This window comes from Microchirus variegatus (genome assembly GCF_963457635.1).
Source record: "Microchirus variegatus genome assembly, chromosome: 4".
Classification (NCBI taxonomy): Eukaryota; Metazoa; Chordata; class Actinopteri; order Pleuronectiformes; family Soleidae; genus Microchirus; species Microchirus variegatus.
The window spans coordinates 10442878-10460065 of NC_139805.1; the positions used below are offsets into that span (position 1 = coordinate 10442878).

The 17188-nt window shown below is 41.4% G+C and overlaps 2 protein-coding genes across 2 annotated transcripts in view; both read right to left on the bottom strand.

The window, feature by feature from the left end:
- Positions 1-679: 679 nt before the first annotated feature.
- On the bottom strand, positions 680-2640 carry ndufa7 (NADH:ubiquinone oxidoreductase subunit A7). The gene is made up of 4 exons (XM_083888422.1): positions 2507-2640; positions 2239-2288; positions 1149-1286; positions 680-879 (listed from the first exon to the last, which is right to left on the bottom strand). Exons 1-4 carry the CDS (start codon positions 2555-2557, stop codon positions 792-794), a joined length of 327 nt encoding a protein of 108 aa, XP_083744548.1. The 5' UTR covers positions 2558-2640; the 3' UTR covers positions 680-791.
- Positions 2641-6454: 3814 nt separating this feature from the next.
- mast3b (microtubule associated serine/threonine kinase 3b) overlaps positions 6455-17188 on the bottom strand; it is a gene marked incomplete at its 3' end in the record, with an annotated part of 37891 nt that continues 27157 nt past the window's right edge. Inside the window, exons 12-28 of the mRNA XM_083887581.1 lie at positions 15772-15833; positions 15433-15524; positions 14687-14895; positions 13714-13852; positions 13431-13563; positions 13164-13329; positions 12832-12933; positions 12471-12593; positions 12159-12271; positions 11437-11606; positions 10625-10746; positions 10317-10517; positions 9550-9776; positions 9310-9432; positions 9090-9226; positions 8625-8809; positions 6455-7542 (exon numbers count right to left, since the gene is read on the bottom strand). Of these exons, the coding sequence (XP_083743707.1) occupies positions 6455-7542; positions 8625-8809; positions 9090-9226; positions 9310-9432; positions 9550-9776; positions 10317-10517; positions 10625-10746; positions 11437-11606; positions 12159-12271; positions 12471-12593; positions 12832-12933; positions 13164-13329; positions 13431-13563; positions 13714-13852; positions 14687-14895; positions 15433-15524; positions 15772-15833 (3392 nt within the window). The remainder of the gene's footprint in view (positions 7543-8624; positions 8810-9089; positions 9227-9309; positions 9433-9549; positions 9777-10316; positions 10518-10624; positions 10747-11436; positions 11607-12158; positions 12272-12470; positions 12594-12831; positions 12934-13163; positions 13330-13430; positions 13564-13713; positions 13853-14686; positions 14896-15432; positions 15525-15771; positions 15834-17188) is intronic.

The following is a 17188-nucleotide window of genomic DNA, read 5'->3' on the forward strand; positions in this document are numbered from 1 at the left end:
CATTCACACCAGTCCTTCAAATGGAATCCAAGTTTGCTCGGAAACTCATTTGGGGAGGTGTTAATGCTGAACCGAACTCTGAGGCTCACCAAAGAAGGGAACTCTGGTCTGCCTAAAAACGTAGGTCTTGGACCGCTTCAAGTGAACCAAATGCAGGAAGTGGATTACCACGCAGGGCATTGTGGGTAAACACAACCAAAACATATGTGCGTTTAGAACAAAATAATGGCTGATTAGACAATGAGAGCATTACCTCAGGGTGATGCAGAAGCCTAATGTTCCCTAAACTTTGAGGGAACACAAAAGGTTTGGTTGTATTCGAGTACAATTGCCCCACAAGTTCCTTTTAAGAAAACAACTTGTCACTTCTTTGGTCTTCTGAATGCATGCATAAACAAGCTCCTTCATAGTCAACACTGCTTTCTCTGACTTTAGTCTTCAATAGAGAAATGGAATACATTGCATTTATGATCACTCTCATCACTCTGATCTTACTTCTTACCAAATTTCACATTTAAAAAATGCAAGAACAAGAAGCCACATTTTGTGGTGCTCAAGACATAAATGGGCAGGCAGGTCACATGGACTACAGGATCTAGCTAATGAACTGGCACACATCTGCTAAACTGTGCTTGTAATACAAGTAGACAAAGTAGTTGGACGGACAAACTTCAACATGTAACATTTTATTCACAATTTCTACTGTACAGTATACAGCCAACACGTGCTCTGGTCAGGCCTCTACAGCAGCACTGGATGGAGAAATGATGCTGAATGCTTTGTCCTGCTGCTCAGAGGTACGGCTGGTCTGTGGAGAGTTCCGGTGCTTTATATAAAGCACCCGGGGTAATGAGAGGTTTTGGGGCTTCAGCAACTTGGCTGAGGAGAAGAGAACACTCAGTTACTTAAAGATTCAGCTAAAACTACCATCAGGAACATTTTCGTAGTGTAAAAGGTCCATAGTTTAATATTGTATTGTATGTGATCATGTAACGTGTAACATGTTGATGGCATTTTCCATTTTCTTCTATTCCTGTTGATCAGCTGTGTTTTCTCTGACTGAACCAAGGTAACTGTTCAGCATATCACAAACCATATGTGGTTATAGACAAATTATTGCTGTACATGTCATTGACGAGGTCTTTTACCTGCCAGCAGTGAGAGCCTTCTGTGAAGACATGACGACTGTGGCAGGTACTGATTCTCTGCGTCCGTCTCTCGAGCAGTAGTAGTTGCCCGCAAACTTGTGACTCGGGCCTACAGGCAGTGTCGGTGGTGGCTGCGTCCTACATGGCAGAAAAGCATAGTAAACCAGACAAATTGTATATCTACTTACAAAACAAATACCAGCAAAGTGATGCAACTAAATGCATGTTAGGACCTTAGAATTGACTTATGAAGATCAGTGTTGCACAGATTTACACAGTGAAGAGTTTGTGAGGACACAGTATCTCAGGAACTGGTGGTAACATGTTAAGACAAGAGTCATTCATTCACAACATATCCTAATCAAAAGTGAGGGTGTATACGGTACTTATGTAGAGTCATTGTGTTGTGTACAAAAGAGAGCGTTCAGCGTGCTTTGTGTTTTAAGAGGGACAGAGGAGAACATGAGTGTTCCCGTGAATGTTTTCATGTGAATGGAGACGGCACAGCAAACATGTTGTAAAAAAAAAATATCATCATAACATATTGAGCACTTCCCTAAATGCTATGCGCTATATGACTTCCTCCTACAGGGATTTAGTAATGACATGACAATGAAAATCATTCTCCTCATAAGGGGAATATGTCAGAAAGATGGCCTCCTGGGCTCTTGAATCTGTTAACAATGTTGATAAGGTTTGATAGAAGTACTATACAAATAGGTGACTGAATGGTTTTAAACGTAATGAAGTAAATTGTGATCTCCTTTGTTTTCCGCACTGTAAGGTATGATGAATGATCTCGACACCACAGTGGTTCCTCATATTGTCAGGGCTATGATCATCAATTTAACAAAGGTTCACAATATTCAGTATGATAAGTGAAGCAAATCAGGTGCCAACTATAATCAGCCCAACGGTGAACTTTTATATACTAACATTTTAATCAAAGCGCAGCTCCTGCTTTGAGCAGAGAAAAGTAACATTCAAACATCACTGTTTCATAATAATATAATATAATATAATATAATAATAATAATACAAAAAACAATAGGTTTTCTCTTCGGAAGATGACGTGTGTTTCAAGTCTTACCTCTTTGCAATCTCGTCATATCGCAACTGAAGTTTGCTCTGCAGGTCTCGCTAGAAATAGGGGAAGCAAACAAGTGATGAAATAAACAAAACAAACAGTGTTGACATGAGCAGTAAAACTGTGCGGGAAGCTAACGCATGCTAACAGGGGGTCATTTCTGTTCGTAAGACCAGTCCAGTTCGACAACTTCCTCGGCGTCTAAACGTGAAGTTTGTTAACAGCTGGTCCCGCCTTTACATTAAACGTTACCCTCAGTTCGGTTGCTTACCCCGGATAAGAAATTACGTAGCCTCTGGATGATTTTTGTAGCAGTAGCCATGCTAACTGTTGTGAATGTGAAGGACAAGCAGGTTCTTCTTCTATGACGTCAAGTGCACATCCACGTCACGACGCTGCCCCCGGAGGCCCGGGAGGACAACTGCAGCACAAGAAGTTGATTAATGAGCTCCCAGTGTGGGCCCCCTAGTGGCGGGAGTTGGTGCTACAACGATTTATCTTTTTTTTGTGATCAAGGCAATACATAAAACTGTTTCATTATTTTGTCAACTAAAATACGCGTCACATCCAATGTCTATGTCATATGACACACTGGGAACCTCTCCAAACCTGTATTTGAAACATGAAAATCCTTTTAGTAAAGTGTACATTTTGAGTTATTTCCATCTTTGGATCCACTTACTCGCCAGCAGGTTTTCTCATCCATAAACTATATAATCAAAATACTGTTTTATTTATTCCAAAGTGGGCAACCTTTTAATAGTTCTGTGATTTATTTCAAAGTTGGTGTTTTCCTAACAGGCAAAGACAGCAATGGAATGTTATTTCTTAAAATGTCATAAATGCAGAAAACTACACTTATTTTATATAGATTACATCTATATATAAAACTATATACATCACATCTTCATTTTACGGGTCAAATAGGTTTTGCTTTGTGGCTTAAGATTAATTTTATTTGGGTGGAGAGGAGCCAAAAATGGCTTTTTTGGAAACTAAAGGTAGGAGGCCCATCCTACACTGTGGCTGTGCTGCATCTGTGAAATTCAAACACCAGCAGAGTCCGGCTAAAGAAAAGTCAAAGAGAAATACAAAGTTTATTTGTTGCACAAGAAAACACAGTACAGGGCGACCACGCCGGTATACCATGCAGTCAAGTATTACTGATGTGTGCTTGTGTCATGCAGCATGCACTGAACAGAAGAGTCCACAGTAGAACACGTGCACTTGTACAACAGTCAGACCTGCCACTTAGTTCTGAGAATAAGACTAAGTTTAACACCAGCTGAGTGTCGTCCGTGCTGATCTCCAGTGGTTAAAGCTCTCACTGCTGCTAAAAGAAGTCTTTGAACCAGTGGAGACGAACGAAGCAACAGCAACTTTTACCAGGTTATTCAGAGGAAGATCTGAACATAGAGCAACAACCGTCTGTTTCCTGTAACAATACTGTCTTCCTTCCCAGATGTAAACTCTGTTTTATTTTTAACCTTTGTCCAATGAACGTAGATACATGAATGCACCTCTAGAGTGATGCTATTCCTGAAGTCATCCTTCACATTTAGATACAAAAAAATCTGATTTCTTTCTCTAAGTTAACTTATATAATTGCGTTTCTTTAGTGTGTGTAAAATTGTAGATTACTCATGGCTCAGTGGCGTTCAAAACAAGACAATGACAGATATGCAACCCTTGTGACAGTAGTCTCATTCAGGTGTAATTTACGAACAAATCATATCAAATGTTAGCACAGCAAATAGTGTGTTTGTTCACTGTAAACAACTCTGTCAAGACTGCAAAAACAACCGAACCGCTCGAGGAACCGTTCCCATCTGTGCTGTTCACTGACACAACGTGCTGTGAGGGCGGCACCTTGGGATTCAAGGACTATTTTAAGTTTCAAAACAAGACCCAGGAGAAAGTCGACACAAAAGCAAGCAACAGCCACTGTTGAGTAAGACCATCAAAACTCCCTTTTTGTAGTGGAAAAGTGTGACACACATCCAAGGCTTTAGTGGATGTAAAATACTGCGCTGACTCCCAGCAGGGAGTTCTGTAAAAAAAACAAAAAAAACACCTCAAAGTTCCAAAATCCTGATGCCACACATTATCATCGTCCTTGTGCATCATCATGTCCTTTAAAACAACCTTGTTATCAAAATATACATCAATATTTGTACAATACAAACACATAAAACAGTTGTTCAAAGAAGCCCTGGGATTGGAGTCCATGTTAACGTGTCCCTCTTAAACATTCGGTTACAAAAAAACCCAAAAACATTAGTGCATGTAAACATCACTACACAGTAGACCAAGTGGGAACATCCTCTTAGGCACCACAAAAACAAATACAAGTTCCAGGAAACACACACACAACGATGCAAAATGTTCCAGGTTGAAAATGTGTCGTCACTCTAACCAAATGAAAAAAAAAAACACGAAAACGTACAAAAAGTACTCAAACCGCCTTAAAACACTGTGTGTGTGTGTCATGCTGTATCACAGTTTATAGATGTTAGAAAGTAACTCGCTGAAACACTGATCAGCCTCAAACAACAGTACACAAATGTGTTAAATGTAAATGTAAGTTTCAGGAAGTGACCCTGCTGGGCTGAAATTAAAGGAAAAATAAATCATTTAACCTGACATTTGTGTTTTCAGAGATATGGCTTAGAGGACGCTGAGGAAACACGGTGGTCTTTTTTAAATCACAATGGTTCCACATTTACAATAAAGACATGAACTGTGGCTGAGCGTTCACTCTGTGTGAACCATGACCATCGAGTTCAATCAAGTACTTTTATTTCCTTATACGTTGTCAGAGGAAAAACAGGCCACAGACGCTGAAGTAAACATAGTCTCCTTCCATCACACAAACACAACTGTGCTTTCCTTTCCCCTCCAAACATCATTGACAGCTGTTCTGTCTGAAAAGTGCAAAATGGGGGAAAAAGTCACTTTCACACTCAGCTATATTTTTCCCAGCGTCTTAATTAATGTTTAGTGTCAAGTGTGTTGTGAAGGATGTCGGGGCTAAGCCACAGCAACAGTTCTCTTATCAGGATTTGTATCAGTGTACACTACTGTTCAAAAGTTTGGGGTCACTTAGACATGTCCTTATTTTTGAGGGAAAAGCAAAATTTTTCAATGAATATAACATAAAATGAATCCAAAATACACTCTATACATTGTTAATCTGGTAAACAACTATTCTAGCTGCAAACGTCTGTTTCTTTAATGGAATATGTACATAGGTGTATAGAGGCCCATTTCCAGTGTTCTAATGGTACATTGTGTTTGCTAATGGCATTAGGTTATTGGATGATTAGAAAACACTTGAAAACCCTTGTGCAATGATGTTAGCACAGCTAAAAACAGTTTAGCTGGTTCTTTGATGAAAGGGCAAAATGATTATTTTGAATAAAAATCATTATTTCAAATCCCGTCAATGTCTTGACTATATTTAGGGTTCGAGCACGACTGTGCAAGAACCCTATTGTAGTCGTAATTTCTATTATTTTTGCAACTCTTTTGATGAATAAAAGTCTGACTTTTAATGGAAAACACAAATTGTATAGGTGACCTCAAACTTTTGAACGGTAGTGTACTGTATGTGTATTGTAAACTTCACAGGTGTTCCTGGGTTTAAGAAGCTCCAGATCATACTGTAGCAGTTCGACACTAGTGGAAGCTGCACAGTTCAAATATAACAAGACACTGAGGGAGGAAAAAAAAACATAAGCACTTTGCTTCTTGTACCTTTTGGTCCTGCAACAGTAATGTTTCGCAGTATCAAACTACTCTGTGCTGCAACACTTTATTTTAAAAATAGACATTTATAGGAAAAAAAAAAAAACAGTCAAAGGACAAAAAGCCACTTTATTTATACAAAAATGTTGAGCCGTTGCTTGCTACTCAACCAAAGAGAATTTTCCTCTTTCCCTGTTACAAACTCATAAAATGTAATAAATACAAACAAGATGTCTACAAATCATTGACACAAATATTTACAAAAAAAAAAAAAAAAAAAAAAAAAAGAGAAAAGAAAAGAAAAATTCAAGTGAAAGCGTCGCCTACTACCTTTCAGCCAGACAGGTTTGTAAATTAGTTTACAGCTTCCAGTTCATCTGGCTCTGACTTAAAAAAACATCACTGATGATGCACGTTACACTTGAAACACTTGAGAGAGGAGCAGCTGAAATGAGAGAAGAGCAGTGAGCTGTCACTTTCTCTGAGGCCCTTTTTGTGGAGTTTCCGCCTGACGCTCAGTCTTCTCAATTGATCGTCCAGCTTCAGGACAATTGGAAGCCGTTTCTGCTGCGTGACTGCAGCTCTTGTCAATCAGAGGATGTACCGCCTGTTGCTGCCGAGATGAAGACGCACCGACATCATGCTCAGGTTTTTCTGTGATTTCCTCGCTGTCTGAACACGGCTCCCACTCGTCCTGCTCCTCGCTCTCTGTGGAACCCTGCACGGCGATCTGAGGCACCAGGGTGAACCTCCTCACCACTGGCACCTCCAGCTCCACCTCTTTGCTTGTTTGGGGTTGAGTGACGATCCAGGCCATCCTGTGCTGATGTGGTTTTGCTTGGGCCCCCGGTGCCACGGCGGTCGATGCGACTGTGGCGCTGGCTTTCTCCTCCGGCTCGTCAAAGCTCACCTCCTGCACCGCCTCCTGCTTCTTAAAAGAATCTCGCCGCTCCGATAGGTTGAGCTTTCTCATCACCACCAGCTGCTCAGATCGTTCAATGCCAGAGTCTCTCACCCTCTGGCTGCCGATGTATCCTCCCAGTCTGCTGTGATCGGCCCCGATGTAGGAGCTCCCACAGGTGCCCTCCGCCTCCGAGTCACACAGTACATCGGCCTCACCATAAAACGGCACTTCCAGCGTGTGCCTGCGTGGGGCGTAAGACTTCTTATCAGCATGATACACTCCAGACAGTTTCTCAGCCGACTGCACTCTCTTCAGGAGGGGAGATCGAGGCGGCTCGGCGCTGCGAGGACGGACAATGTGTCTGACAATGGTGGGCGGAGACAGGGTTTTGCCATGAAAAGTGTGAAGGCTTTTAGAGAAGCCCGGCAGCGGGGAGGGCGAGCGCTGCGGAGAAAGGGGCTGAGCTGAGGATGAGGAGGAGTTGCAGGCCAAAGGTGACGGAGGGATGTTACTGGTGGACTTGCGGCGGCCCACCTTGGTGTAACGCTGCGTGTTGAGTTTGGAGCCCAGGCCGTGCAGAGAGCTGGGCCTGATGTGTGCGGCGGGTGAACTGGGAGAGCTGGAGCAAGGAGATGTGCTCTGAGGAGAGTTGTTTTCTGGAAAGGAACACAGTTGTTTCAAACTCTACAAAACGCATAATGTACACACAGAATGTAGACTAGAGTCGACCAGTTTGAAAAGTGAAGACTAGGCAGTAGGATAAAAACAAAAGGCAGCCACCAGGGTACAGGACCTCTGTTTGAATGAAAGTCTATGGGAAAATAAGCCTACTTTTCACTTAACTTATAGATAAATAAATAAATGAATAACAAATTAGTACCACAGGGGAAATTCCTTCTCTGCATTTAACCCATCCTCTACTAGAAACCTTCCTAGAATTAGGAGAAGCGGACAGCCATTGAGCACCATCCTCAGAGCAATGGGGGTTGGGTATCTTGCTCAGGGGTAAATATAAATACATAATGATATACATAATTAGAGCACACATTTTCATTCAGGATTAAATGGCCTAGGGACTACAGAAGTAAAATAGCATTGTTGCTATAATCTGGCATATTTACATCCTCAATTGTTGAAGATGATATTCATCAATATGCATTGTTAAATAAATATATATATATATAAAAATTTAAAAAATAGACAATGAAGCAGGGCATATACAAGTTCATACATGATCAAAATTAGAGCTGCAACTAACGATTATGAAAATAATCGATTAATCTGTCGATTGTTTTCTTGATTAATCCCTTCGTCCATAAAACGTCAGAACATTTAAAAAAAAAACGTTGACCAGTGTTTGTCAAACCTGGATGTTCTCAAATGTCTTGTGTTGTCCACAAACCAGAATAATTCAGTTTTAATGATTTCTTTGTTATGTGGAGCAAAGAACTAAGAAAATATTCACATTTAAGAAACTAAAACAATCAGAAATCTTGTTTTAATCATGAAAAAAGCTTCAAACCGATTATCACAAAAGATTAATTCAGTAATTGATTAATAATAGATTGTCTCAGCTCTGATCAAAATCTGCAAAGGGAAGACTACATCTAAAATTTATATCCAGTCTATTGTTGCACAATTTGTAATGTGTTATGTTATGCTATTCATCAGTGTTGACCCCTTTAAAACAACCATTGACTTTGCACATCAGTTACTCTCTCAGCTACGTTTAACTAACCAAAGGCCTGATGGTCGGGTGCAGGGCTGCGGCATGGAGTGCATGGGCCGGGGGAGAGGCTGTGAGTCGGGGAACCTGGAAGACTTTCGCTGGAGGAAACCGAATGATGGAGACCTGAAGAGAAGCTGCGGCTGCTGTGCATCACTGTGCTCTGCTTCGACAGCTTCTTCAGGATGCTTCGTCGCCTTGGAATGGGAGAAAAAAGAAGAGTCAGTTGGCTGACACTGCGCTGATCACTGACAAAGTGGGTATTTTGTGTATAGTAATGGCCTTATTTAGTATTTCGGACATTGGTATATTAGTACATATACATTGCTTGATTTCATTTAAGTGTGTGTAACACTAGAGGGAGACAGGAGTTTGTTTTTCTGACATTCAGTTGCATGCAGTTTAAATGTTCACAGCGTAAACAGGAAATGGATAACACTTCGGAGAGCGAGTGGAAACTGAAGTGCAGATTCTCACCTGTCGTAATTATCTCTCCTCTTACTCTTCTTGCTGCGACGAGCCATCTTGCCTTTGTGCTTACTTTTCCGACCAGGACCAACTTTGATCGATGTGTTTTCCAGTGCTATGGTCTGAAGCGCCACCTTGCTGCCACTCTGCCCATCACAAAGGAATGAAATAATGGTCAAATTCATCACGAGAAACGCCACGTTTAAACTGAGGCAAAGAGCTGTCGCACCTTCAGCAGCAGTTCTATCATTTCAGGGTGGACCAGGCCTTGGACAGACTCTCCGTTCACGTGGGTAATGAGGTCTCCAGTGTGGAGACCAGCCTGGTGCGCTGGGCTGCCCTCCTCCACACTCTGCAAAAACAGAAATGCAGAGTGAGAAGAGTTTTATTTGAATTACATAACCACCTTTTATACTATTCTCCTCTCGAAAGCAGATTTATTTATTTTAAAATGTATGGCGACACCCACCGACACCATGTGATGCACGGTGTACACGTCACTATCACCCATGTACACTCTGATGGCCTGCAGAGTGAAGCCGAACTTCTTCCCCGAGGTGTGGATGATGATGGGTGGCCTCAGGCTGCTGTGGCCCAGCGAAAAGTCACGACTGGGAGATGAATCACGAGAAGAAGGGTTGGAAGAGAGTGAGCGCGGGGAAATGGGACTGGGTTGAAGGCCACCGGGGGAGTCATCTGTGTCAAACACAGGAGAGATTTGGTTATTTTTTGTTAACTATACAAATTTGACATGTTTACACTTTAAAGGCGGCAGATTCGTAAGCTCAACTTTTATGTAAATTAATATAATACAATTCACGTATATAAAAATTAATGTAGTCTTCCAGTTGCAAAATGAATTTCCATTTTTAAGCCTCACAATTCTGGATTTGAGCAGCACCATGACCATGTTTTTGCAAATGGAAATTCAAAGAGGTCACTTTCTGTACTATAACTGACCATCACATTGGTGTCCACTCTTATGTGCTCTGCTTTATCGTCTAATTTCTAAGTGGGAACATAATTTGCAGACATCAAGACCTGAAAATAGTGATTGAATCCATTAACTCTTCAGGATAAAGTTTCTATTACAAATCAAGGGAGAAGTAGGAGGAACGGTTACTTTCATCCTAATTTGACTTCCAGGTTCTCCTCCCTGGAAAAACGATGTCTTTTTATAAAGACAAATTCCCATTCCATGCTCGTCATTGACATGGCGATAACAGGCTTCTGTACCTGAAGTGATGATGAGGGACAGGGCTGAGACAGAGGCCGATTTCGGGACCTTTCCTCCACAGGGAAGCCTTTGCCTGTCCGGCGTATCCAGCTGGTTACCAAAGCGTCGAGAGCCAGCAGGGTCCTTGGGGGACGAGTGCTTGGCTCCAGTGCTGTTACTGCGAATCCTGATTCTCCGAAGGTTTGACACGACCACCTCAGCTGCACGTAAGATGGATTAAAATGATAAGCAACGTGGAAATATGGTCAGGATTATCTCCTCTAAATGTTTGAACGATACGTACATAAACATGGCAGTGTGAATTTACCTTCATCATCAGTGGACAGGGCAAAGCGGGGCATTGTTTCCAGGCTGTGGGTGCTGCTCATCACCAGAGGGCTGGTGCTCCTCTCAGACTGGGAGGAGCTGGAAGAGGCTCGAGGTCGAAGACTACAAATCAGACCAGTTGGACAAGTATATCAACTGGCACAACAGTCAAAACAATCACACGACACTGTGTTTCGGTGGCCTGCTGTTTTTGCTTGTGAACAATCATGTCCTCACATTACCTAGCAACTAAGTGACTCAAAAACAATACAAACAGAAGAACTGGACTGAACTGGAATTGTATACAAATAAAATACACAGTATAGGACCTCATTCAGACCATGTATTAACATTGGTCCTGAGAGATCTAATCACAAGCATACAGTGCCAAGTGCTACTGTTCACACATGGCATCAACACGTGCCCTGGATGCGTCTCCTGTGATAACCTGTGATCAGATCTCACATCTGCAGCCTCTATACATCTATACAAAACCATCACTAAAACACGGATGTCATTTTCTGTTAGAGAGAACAAAAACAGATCGTTTAACCTGTTTGACTGAAGATGTGTGTCCATGTCAAAGTCAAGGTGTTTGTATGTGTGTGTCTGTGTATCGGTGTTAGTGACACAGAGAGAAAGTAAGAGAGAGCGAGGTGCAGTGAGTCAGAGGGTGAGGAGGCACTTGTTGGTGCCTCCTGAGCATGAATTGCTTTCCCACGTGCTAAACAACGTGTCTACATCTCGACTCAAACCAACTCAAAATGTTGTTTGGATCAGATCTTCAGATGCATTTGTTCCAGTTGTGCTGACCTGGTTATATGTCCCGCAGCATGTCTGCACTCCATGCTGCCCTCTGCTGGAATCGGGGAAGGACTGAGACCTCCCATGTCCCTGCGGTCCTCCTTATCTTCACTGTGGCTGCGGTCAGAAGAGAAGCTCAGGTTGGAGGGCGTTGCCAGATGTTCTGTGCTGCTGTAAACCTGAGATGAATAAAGGGGAGAATATGTGAAGCAGTGAGTGGGACACAGCATTGAAGAGATGAGTGTATGAAATGTCAGGATCACTGCATTCTGTGCTCTCTCACTAAGGTGTATTTCCATCTGCCAGTTTTTATATGCGTCAAGTTCAGTATCTCAGTGAACTAACTCCCTATATTCACTTGACAGCAGTGAATAGAAACACAGATAAATGTGCATTTTCTTTAACCGAATCATTAAAAATTCTGTAAAAATTTGCCATGCATACAACAATGCAAATCGAGCTTGTTTTTCTTTTCCACTTTCCACACTTTGGCTTCTGGTTCTTTGGTCTGTAAATGTGCAAATACCTGCTATAATCCTAAATATCCATCCTGAGAGGGTCAGCTGTCAAACAAAACATTTCTCAAGAGCCTGGCTACAAGATGAATCCGTTTGCTTTGAGAGACAAACCTGTTCTCTCTCGTTACTCAACCCAATTCTTGTCTTGAAACAGTTCAAACATCACTTGTTAAACCTAATGAGCTCTTATTTTCGAGCAACTGCACTCCTTACCTTGCTGAAGCGATGTGACCAGGAAGAAAACTGTCTGATTTCCAAGGAAGACTCTTCGTCATTGGTTTCCTCATCCTCATCAGATGCCATGTGATGGTAGCGCTCTGATCGAGCTGAAGGCAGAATCAAAACATTTTCAAAATTCCGCGAGATTCTCATTCTGTGTTGTTGTTATTCACCAGTCATTGTTCACCAACGCTGTCAATCCTGAGGTCTGATATTCAACAGCCTTTTGTTTTCAGCTGCACATGTTTTAAATGCAAAAGAAAACTAAGCCTGAAGAAATGTTAGATATTCTCAACCGTTACTTACTGTCAAAGTAGCTTGTGTCATCCTCTGCGTCCAGCTGAGGGATGAATTCAGCTTTCTGACGCAAGAGTCCATTCCAATCTAAGCCAGTGAAGAAGGGGTGTTGTTTGACCTCGACGGCTCCACCTGTAACCACAGTTTCCACAGCCAGTTCAACACACAATCAAAGTTTCCTACTTGTGTCTCCTCATATTTGCCAAAAACTCATTCAAAAAAATTTAATTTCATATGCGAGTCATTTTAAAATGATGCCACAGCGCTTCATAAATCACATGAACTAGGCCTAAATAGGATTTAGAACAAATTCACAGTTGATTTCCCTCCTGTTGCAAAAGTCTAACAATGGATTTTGATTCTACAGTACCAGTTCCCATTCGTTCCGGAGGACTTTGGCTCAGCAGGCGGGTGATCAGGTCCTGAGCATCAACAGGTAAAGCATCCTCTCCCTCAGGCCAAATGATTTCATCTGCAAATGAGAGAGAAGCAAGGACCAGTCAGGGGATTGTAAATGATAGTCTTTAACAAGTTAAGCATATTGTTTTCTGTAGCGACTTGGGCAATCCTGCTGGTAAAAAACAGTGTTTAACCAACTGCAATGTAAGAAAAAAAGTCTGTTCTGTAACAACATTTTATATAAAACAAATGTTTTTTATAGATGAGATTTGTCTCCTTTGATGGATTTTTCAATGCACCCACCACTGACAACTTGGCCAAAAAGTTCCTCAGGAGTGTCTCCAAAGAACGGGACACAGCCAACCAGGAACTCGTACAGGATGATGCCCATTGCCCACCAGTCCACAGGCTTGCCGTAGCCCTGCCTAAGGATCACCTCTGGCGCGATGTACTCTGGAGTACCACATACCTGCACAACCAACACAGGTTAATAACAGAAACAGCTGCCTTCCATTATCACACCTGCCACAAAATAGTTGTATGAAGATATAAAATCGGACATTTTCTCACCTGTTTGTCGACAAACTCTCTTGTGTCCTTCCCCATGTGACCCTCGCATAAGTTGGTGGTCATGTTCATTAGGCCAATTTTGGACAAGCCAAAGTCGGTTAGCTTGATGTGACCCATGGATGTGATTAATAAACTGTTGGGTTTAAAAAAAATGCCCATTATCTTTTACTTTATGTAACAGTATTTAACAGAAGAACTGATTCAGACTCATTCTCAGCACATGTCCAAAGGAAATGCACATATTTGAATCAGGTGTAAAGTGGGGGTCGGTGCGTTGACTCACTTGTCCGGTTTGAGATCCCGATGCACTATGCCATAGTTGTGAAGGTATTCCAGGGCCAGGACTGTTTCAGCAAAGTACATCCTTGTCATTTCTACAGGCAGTGGGCCCATGTTCTTGAGTAAATTGGCACAATCTCCACCTTAACAAAAAACACAAAGAGAGAAAAGCATAAACCTCATTTTTATTTGCCATCCCCATGATAGGTTAGACCAGTTTTCTACGGCCAATTGATGTACATCTTTAGTGTCATGGCAGCCTTTTCCCCCTTTAGAACAGAATAGCGTTTATTTGTCATTTGCTCAGGTACACTGGAACTCTAGTGTGAGTCGAAAAAATCACTAAAATACAAATACAAATACAAATACAATATAAAACACAATAATAAGATATAAACGCAATATACAGACTTCTTTCAAGACCTTGACTTTATGTAGTTTTCTACCCGTGTACCTACTGTACCTGTTGTGTTTAGTAGAAAAGTAACGTTTAATAAATGAATGAAAGAATGAATGTAGAATTCAAAGTAAATTATGTTTTACTAACAAAAAACATTTTAAAAACATGAAAATTGCACACGTTTCACACAAATATGTTTCACCAAGAGCACGGTTGGAACCATAAAAGCATGAATGAATAAATAAATAAATAAATGGATGAATGGCACATTTCTGTGACCAGCTAGGGAAATAATTTCAAGATATCATTTGATTTTCTTCATATACTGCATATTTTACACTAGTACTACTACTTTTGTGCAGACTTTTTTCCAGACTTCTTCTATATTTTCACACAAAATTCCAGACTTTCAAGACCTGCACAAGGACCCCGAGTAATAGATGCCTGACAAGATATTGCAGTGTAGCCTTAATTGTTCATTATTGCACATTAGTGTATAGGTAGACATCAAGTGGCCGTCATTAATTTATCGTACCAGATTATACTTGGTGCTGGTTTGATAACTCGGCTACTTTACCTTCGACGTACTCCATAACCATGCAGAGGTGGCGTCGCGTCTCAAAAGAACAGAACATAGAGACAACGAAGGGGTTCTCCGCAAAGGTTAAGATGTCCCTCTCCACAAACGCCTGCTGGATCTGGTTCCTCAGGACCAGGTTCTGGCGATTTATCTTTTTCATGGCAAACCGCTGGCGAGTCTCCTTGTGACGGACCAGATACACAGCCCTATCAGAAACCACCATTAGTCCTGTTATCACCGGGGCAACATTCTCCATTTTACAGGTTTTAATTGTTAAAAAACTTCATCTGAAAACAACTTACTCTAATTGAGTTAATGACTGTACTGGCAGGATGTCGCTGTGTGACTTTGTCTTTAAGTGTCACCATCAGAGCCACCACTATAGTTAGAGTGGATGACATGCTGATACGGTTAAAAATGTTTCTCACAAGGCACGATGAAGGTAACTGCAGTAACTTAGCTGTTTTCTGTTCTGACTGACAGGTCTGAAAACATCAACCACACTGCTGAGTAATTACATAAAAATGACCTTTGTTAGTTTTCTGGATGATTGAACAGAAGAATAAATTAGTTTCTCATTATTTGACACTGATAGGTAACACTGTAGCTTCTGGCAAACCTTCAGCCTTTTGACTTCTGGTCATTACTGGAACTTTTTGTGACACTTTGTTTTCGTTTGTTTTTGTATTTGAAACAAACAGCGACAAGACGACGCAAACAAAGCTTGAACACTTCATTCTTACCCATAGGCTCCGTTACTGATGAGTTTGATGGTTTCAAAGTCACTTTCCAGAGGTTTCCTGCGAGTTGGTGTCAGACTCTGCGGGGCCTTACTCTGTGAAGAGGAGACAGAACCATGTTGCCAGCAACTGTTTATGAGCCCAGTGAACACAATAAAACAATTAAGAGAGTTATCACAGCACAACTAGAGCTTCAGGGACAGTTCAGGAATCTGCTACATTATGTAAAATAGGGAAAAACACTGAACAGGAAGTGTTCACATTGACGCGAGCATTGGAAAGTGTTAAAAGACACAAGAGTAGAAATCACAGTATATGCAAGATGTTTTTAGAATGAACTACCTCCAGATTAGCATCTGGTTCCACTGAAGGACCAGCGTCATACTGTTCAAGCTGCACCATGTCTGGAAATAAGAGGGAAGAGAGAGAGAGGGAGTTTAATATTTCAGAGGCTTTTCACAGCACAGTTCTTTCTTCCCGTCAGTTTAAACCGTTGCAGTTTTTTTTTTCTTAAAGCGATGATTTAGAATCTGTTCATGTCTTGCTGAAGGACGCGAGCCAGATCTGATGTGAAGTGACACGAAATCATTTACTCACAGAGTAACAATAACAAAATATTTTCAGTAACACGTTTTTCGTCTGTGTCCACAGTTATGTCATGGAGAAAACCTCACAACAACTTGCGCAGCCACTGTTGAATCACACGATCCTCCACACACAAACAAATCATCTGTCATTTTCTTATTGCCATGGTAATGCAAGTGTGGCTATTTTACAGATCTCCAAGACATCTGCACTGGTAAAATAAATGATGTAAAAAAAAAAAATTCTTGTTAAGAAATATTACAAAGTTGTTAGCATTATAGTTGTAGTAGTAATAACAGTAGTACAAGTAGCTTTTCATACTCCTCACTGGTGCAGCACAACCACAGGAGGTGAGGCGCTGATCCACTGCTCTGTATACTCCACGCCTGCTTCTTGGCTGGTGCTGTAACCGCTGTAACCGTTTTCCTCTTAACACGGCTGTACACTTGTCAACAAAGTGGGCTAATTGTAAATAGCGGTAATGTGTCCAGTTAGGGTTTTCCACTCTACTCTACTACTTGCCAATCAAAGACAATACTGACTATAGACTGGCCAGCAATCCCTGAAACTGATGAAGGCTGAGCTATTTTCCACACTAAGAGCTAAAAACAAACAATTATGACAAAGCAGATGAACAGAACAGGCCACAGTTTTCAAATGTTGCACTGGTTACCTTTTCAATATCAGAAATGACACTAGACTCTGCTATTCACTGTTAATAAATGATGACAGTTTTGTATAAACTACTTGAAAGCGATACTTATACTAAAAGTATAAATATCTTTCCAGAAAACGACTTTGGTAGAAGTTAAAGACACCTCTTAGAATACTACTTGAGTAGAAGTCAAAGTATCTGACATTTACTGTACGCAAGTAGTAAGTAATGTTCTGATATAAAATGTACTTAGGTATTAGAAGTAAAAGTAAAAGTATTGGTTGGCCGCTCAGCTGAGAGCTGAAACAACGTCACATGACATGATAGCTGAAACCCGGCGTCCAGAGTGTACAACAGAAAACCTGAGACCAGAGCCTCGGTGTCGAACACGGTAAACAACGAGCTTGTGCTGGTGTGTTTTAAGTCCACTTGGAGCCGAAATATGCGGCTAACAGCTGAGCGGCTAACAGCTGGTGCCACTAAAAACAACTAGAGAAACATACAGGCATTACGTCACAA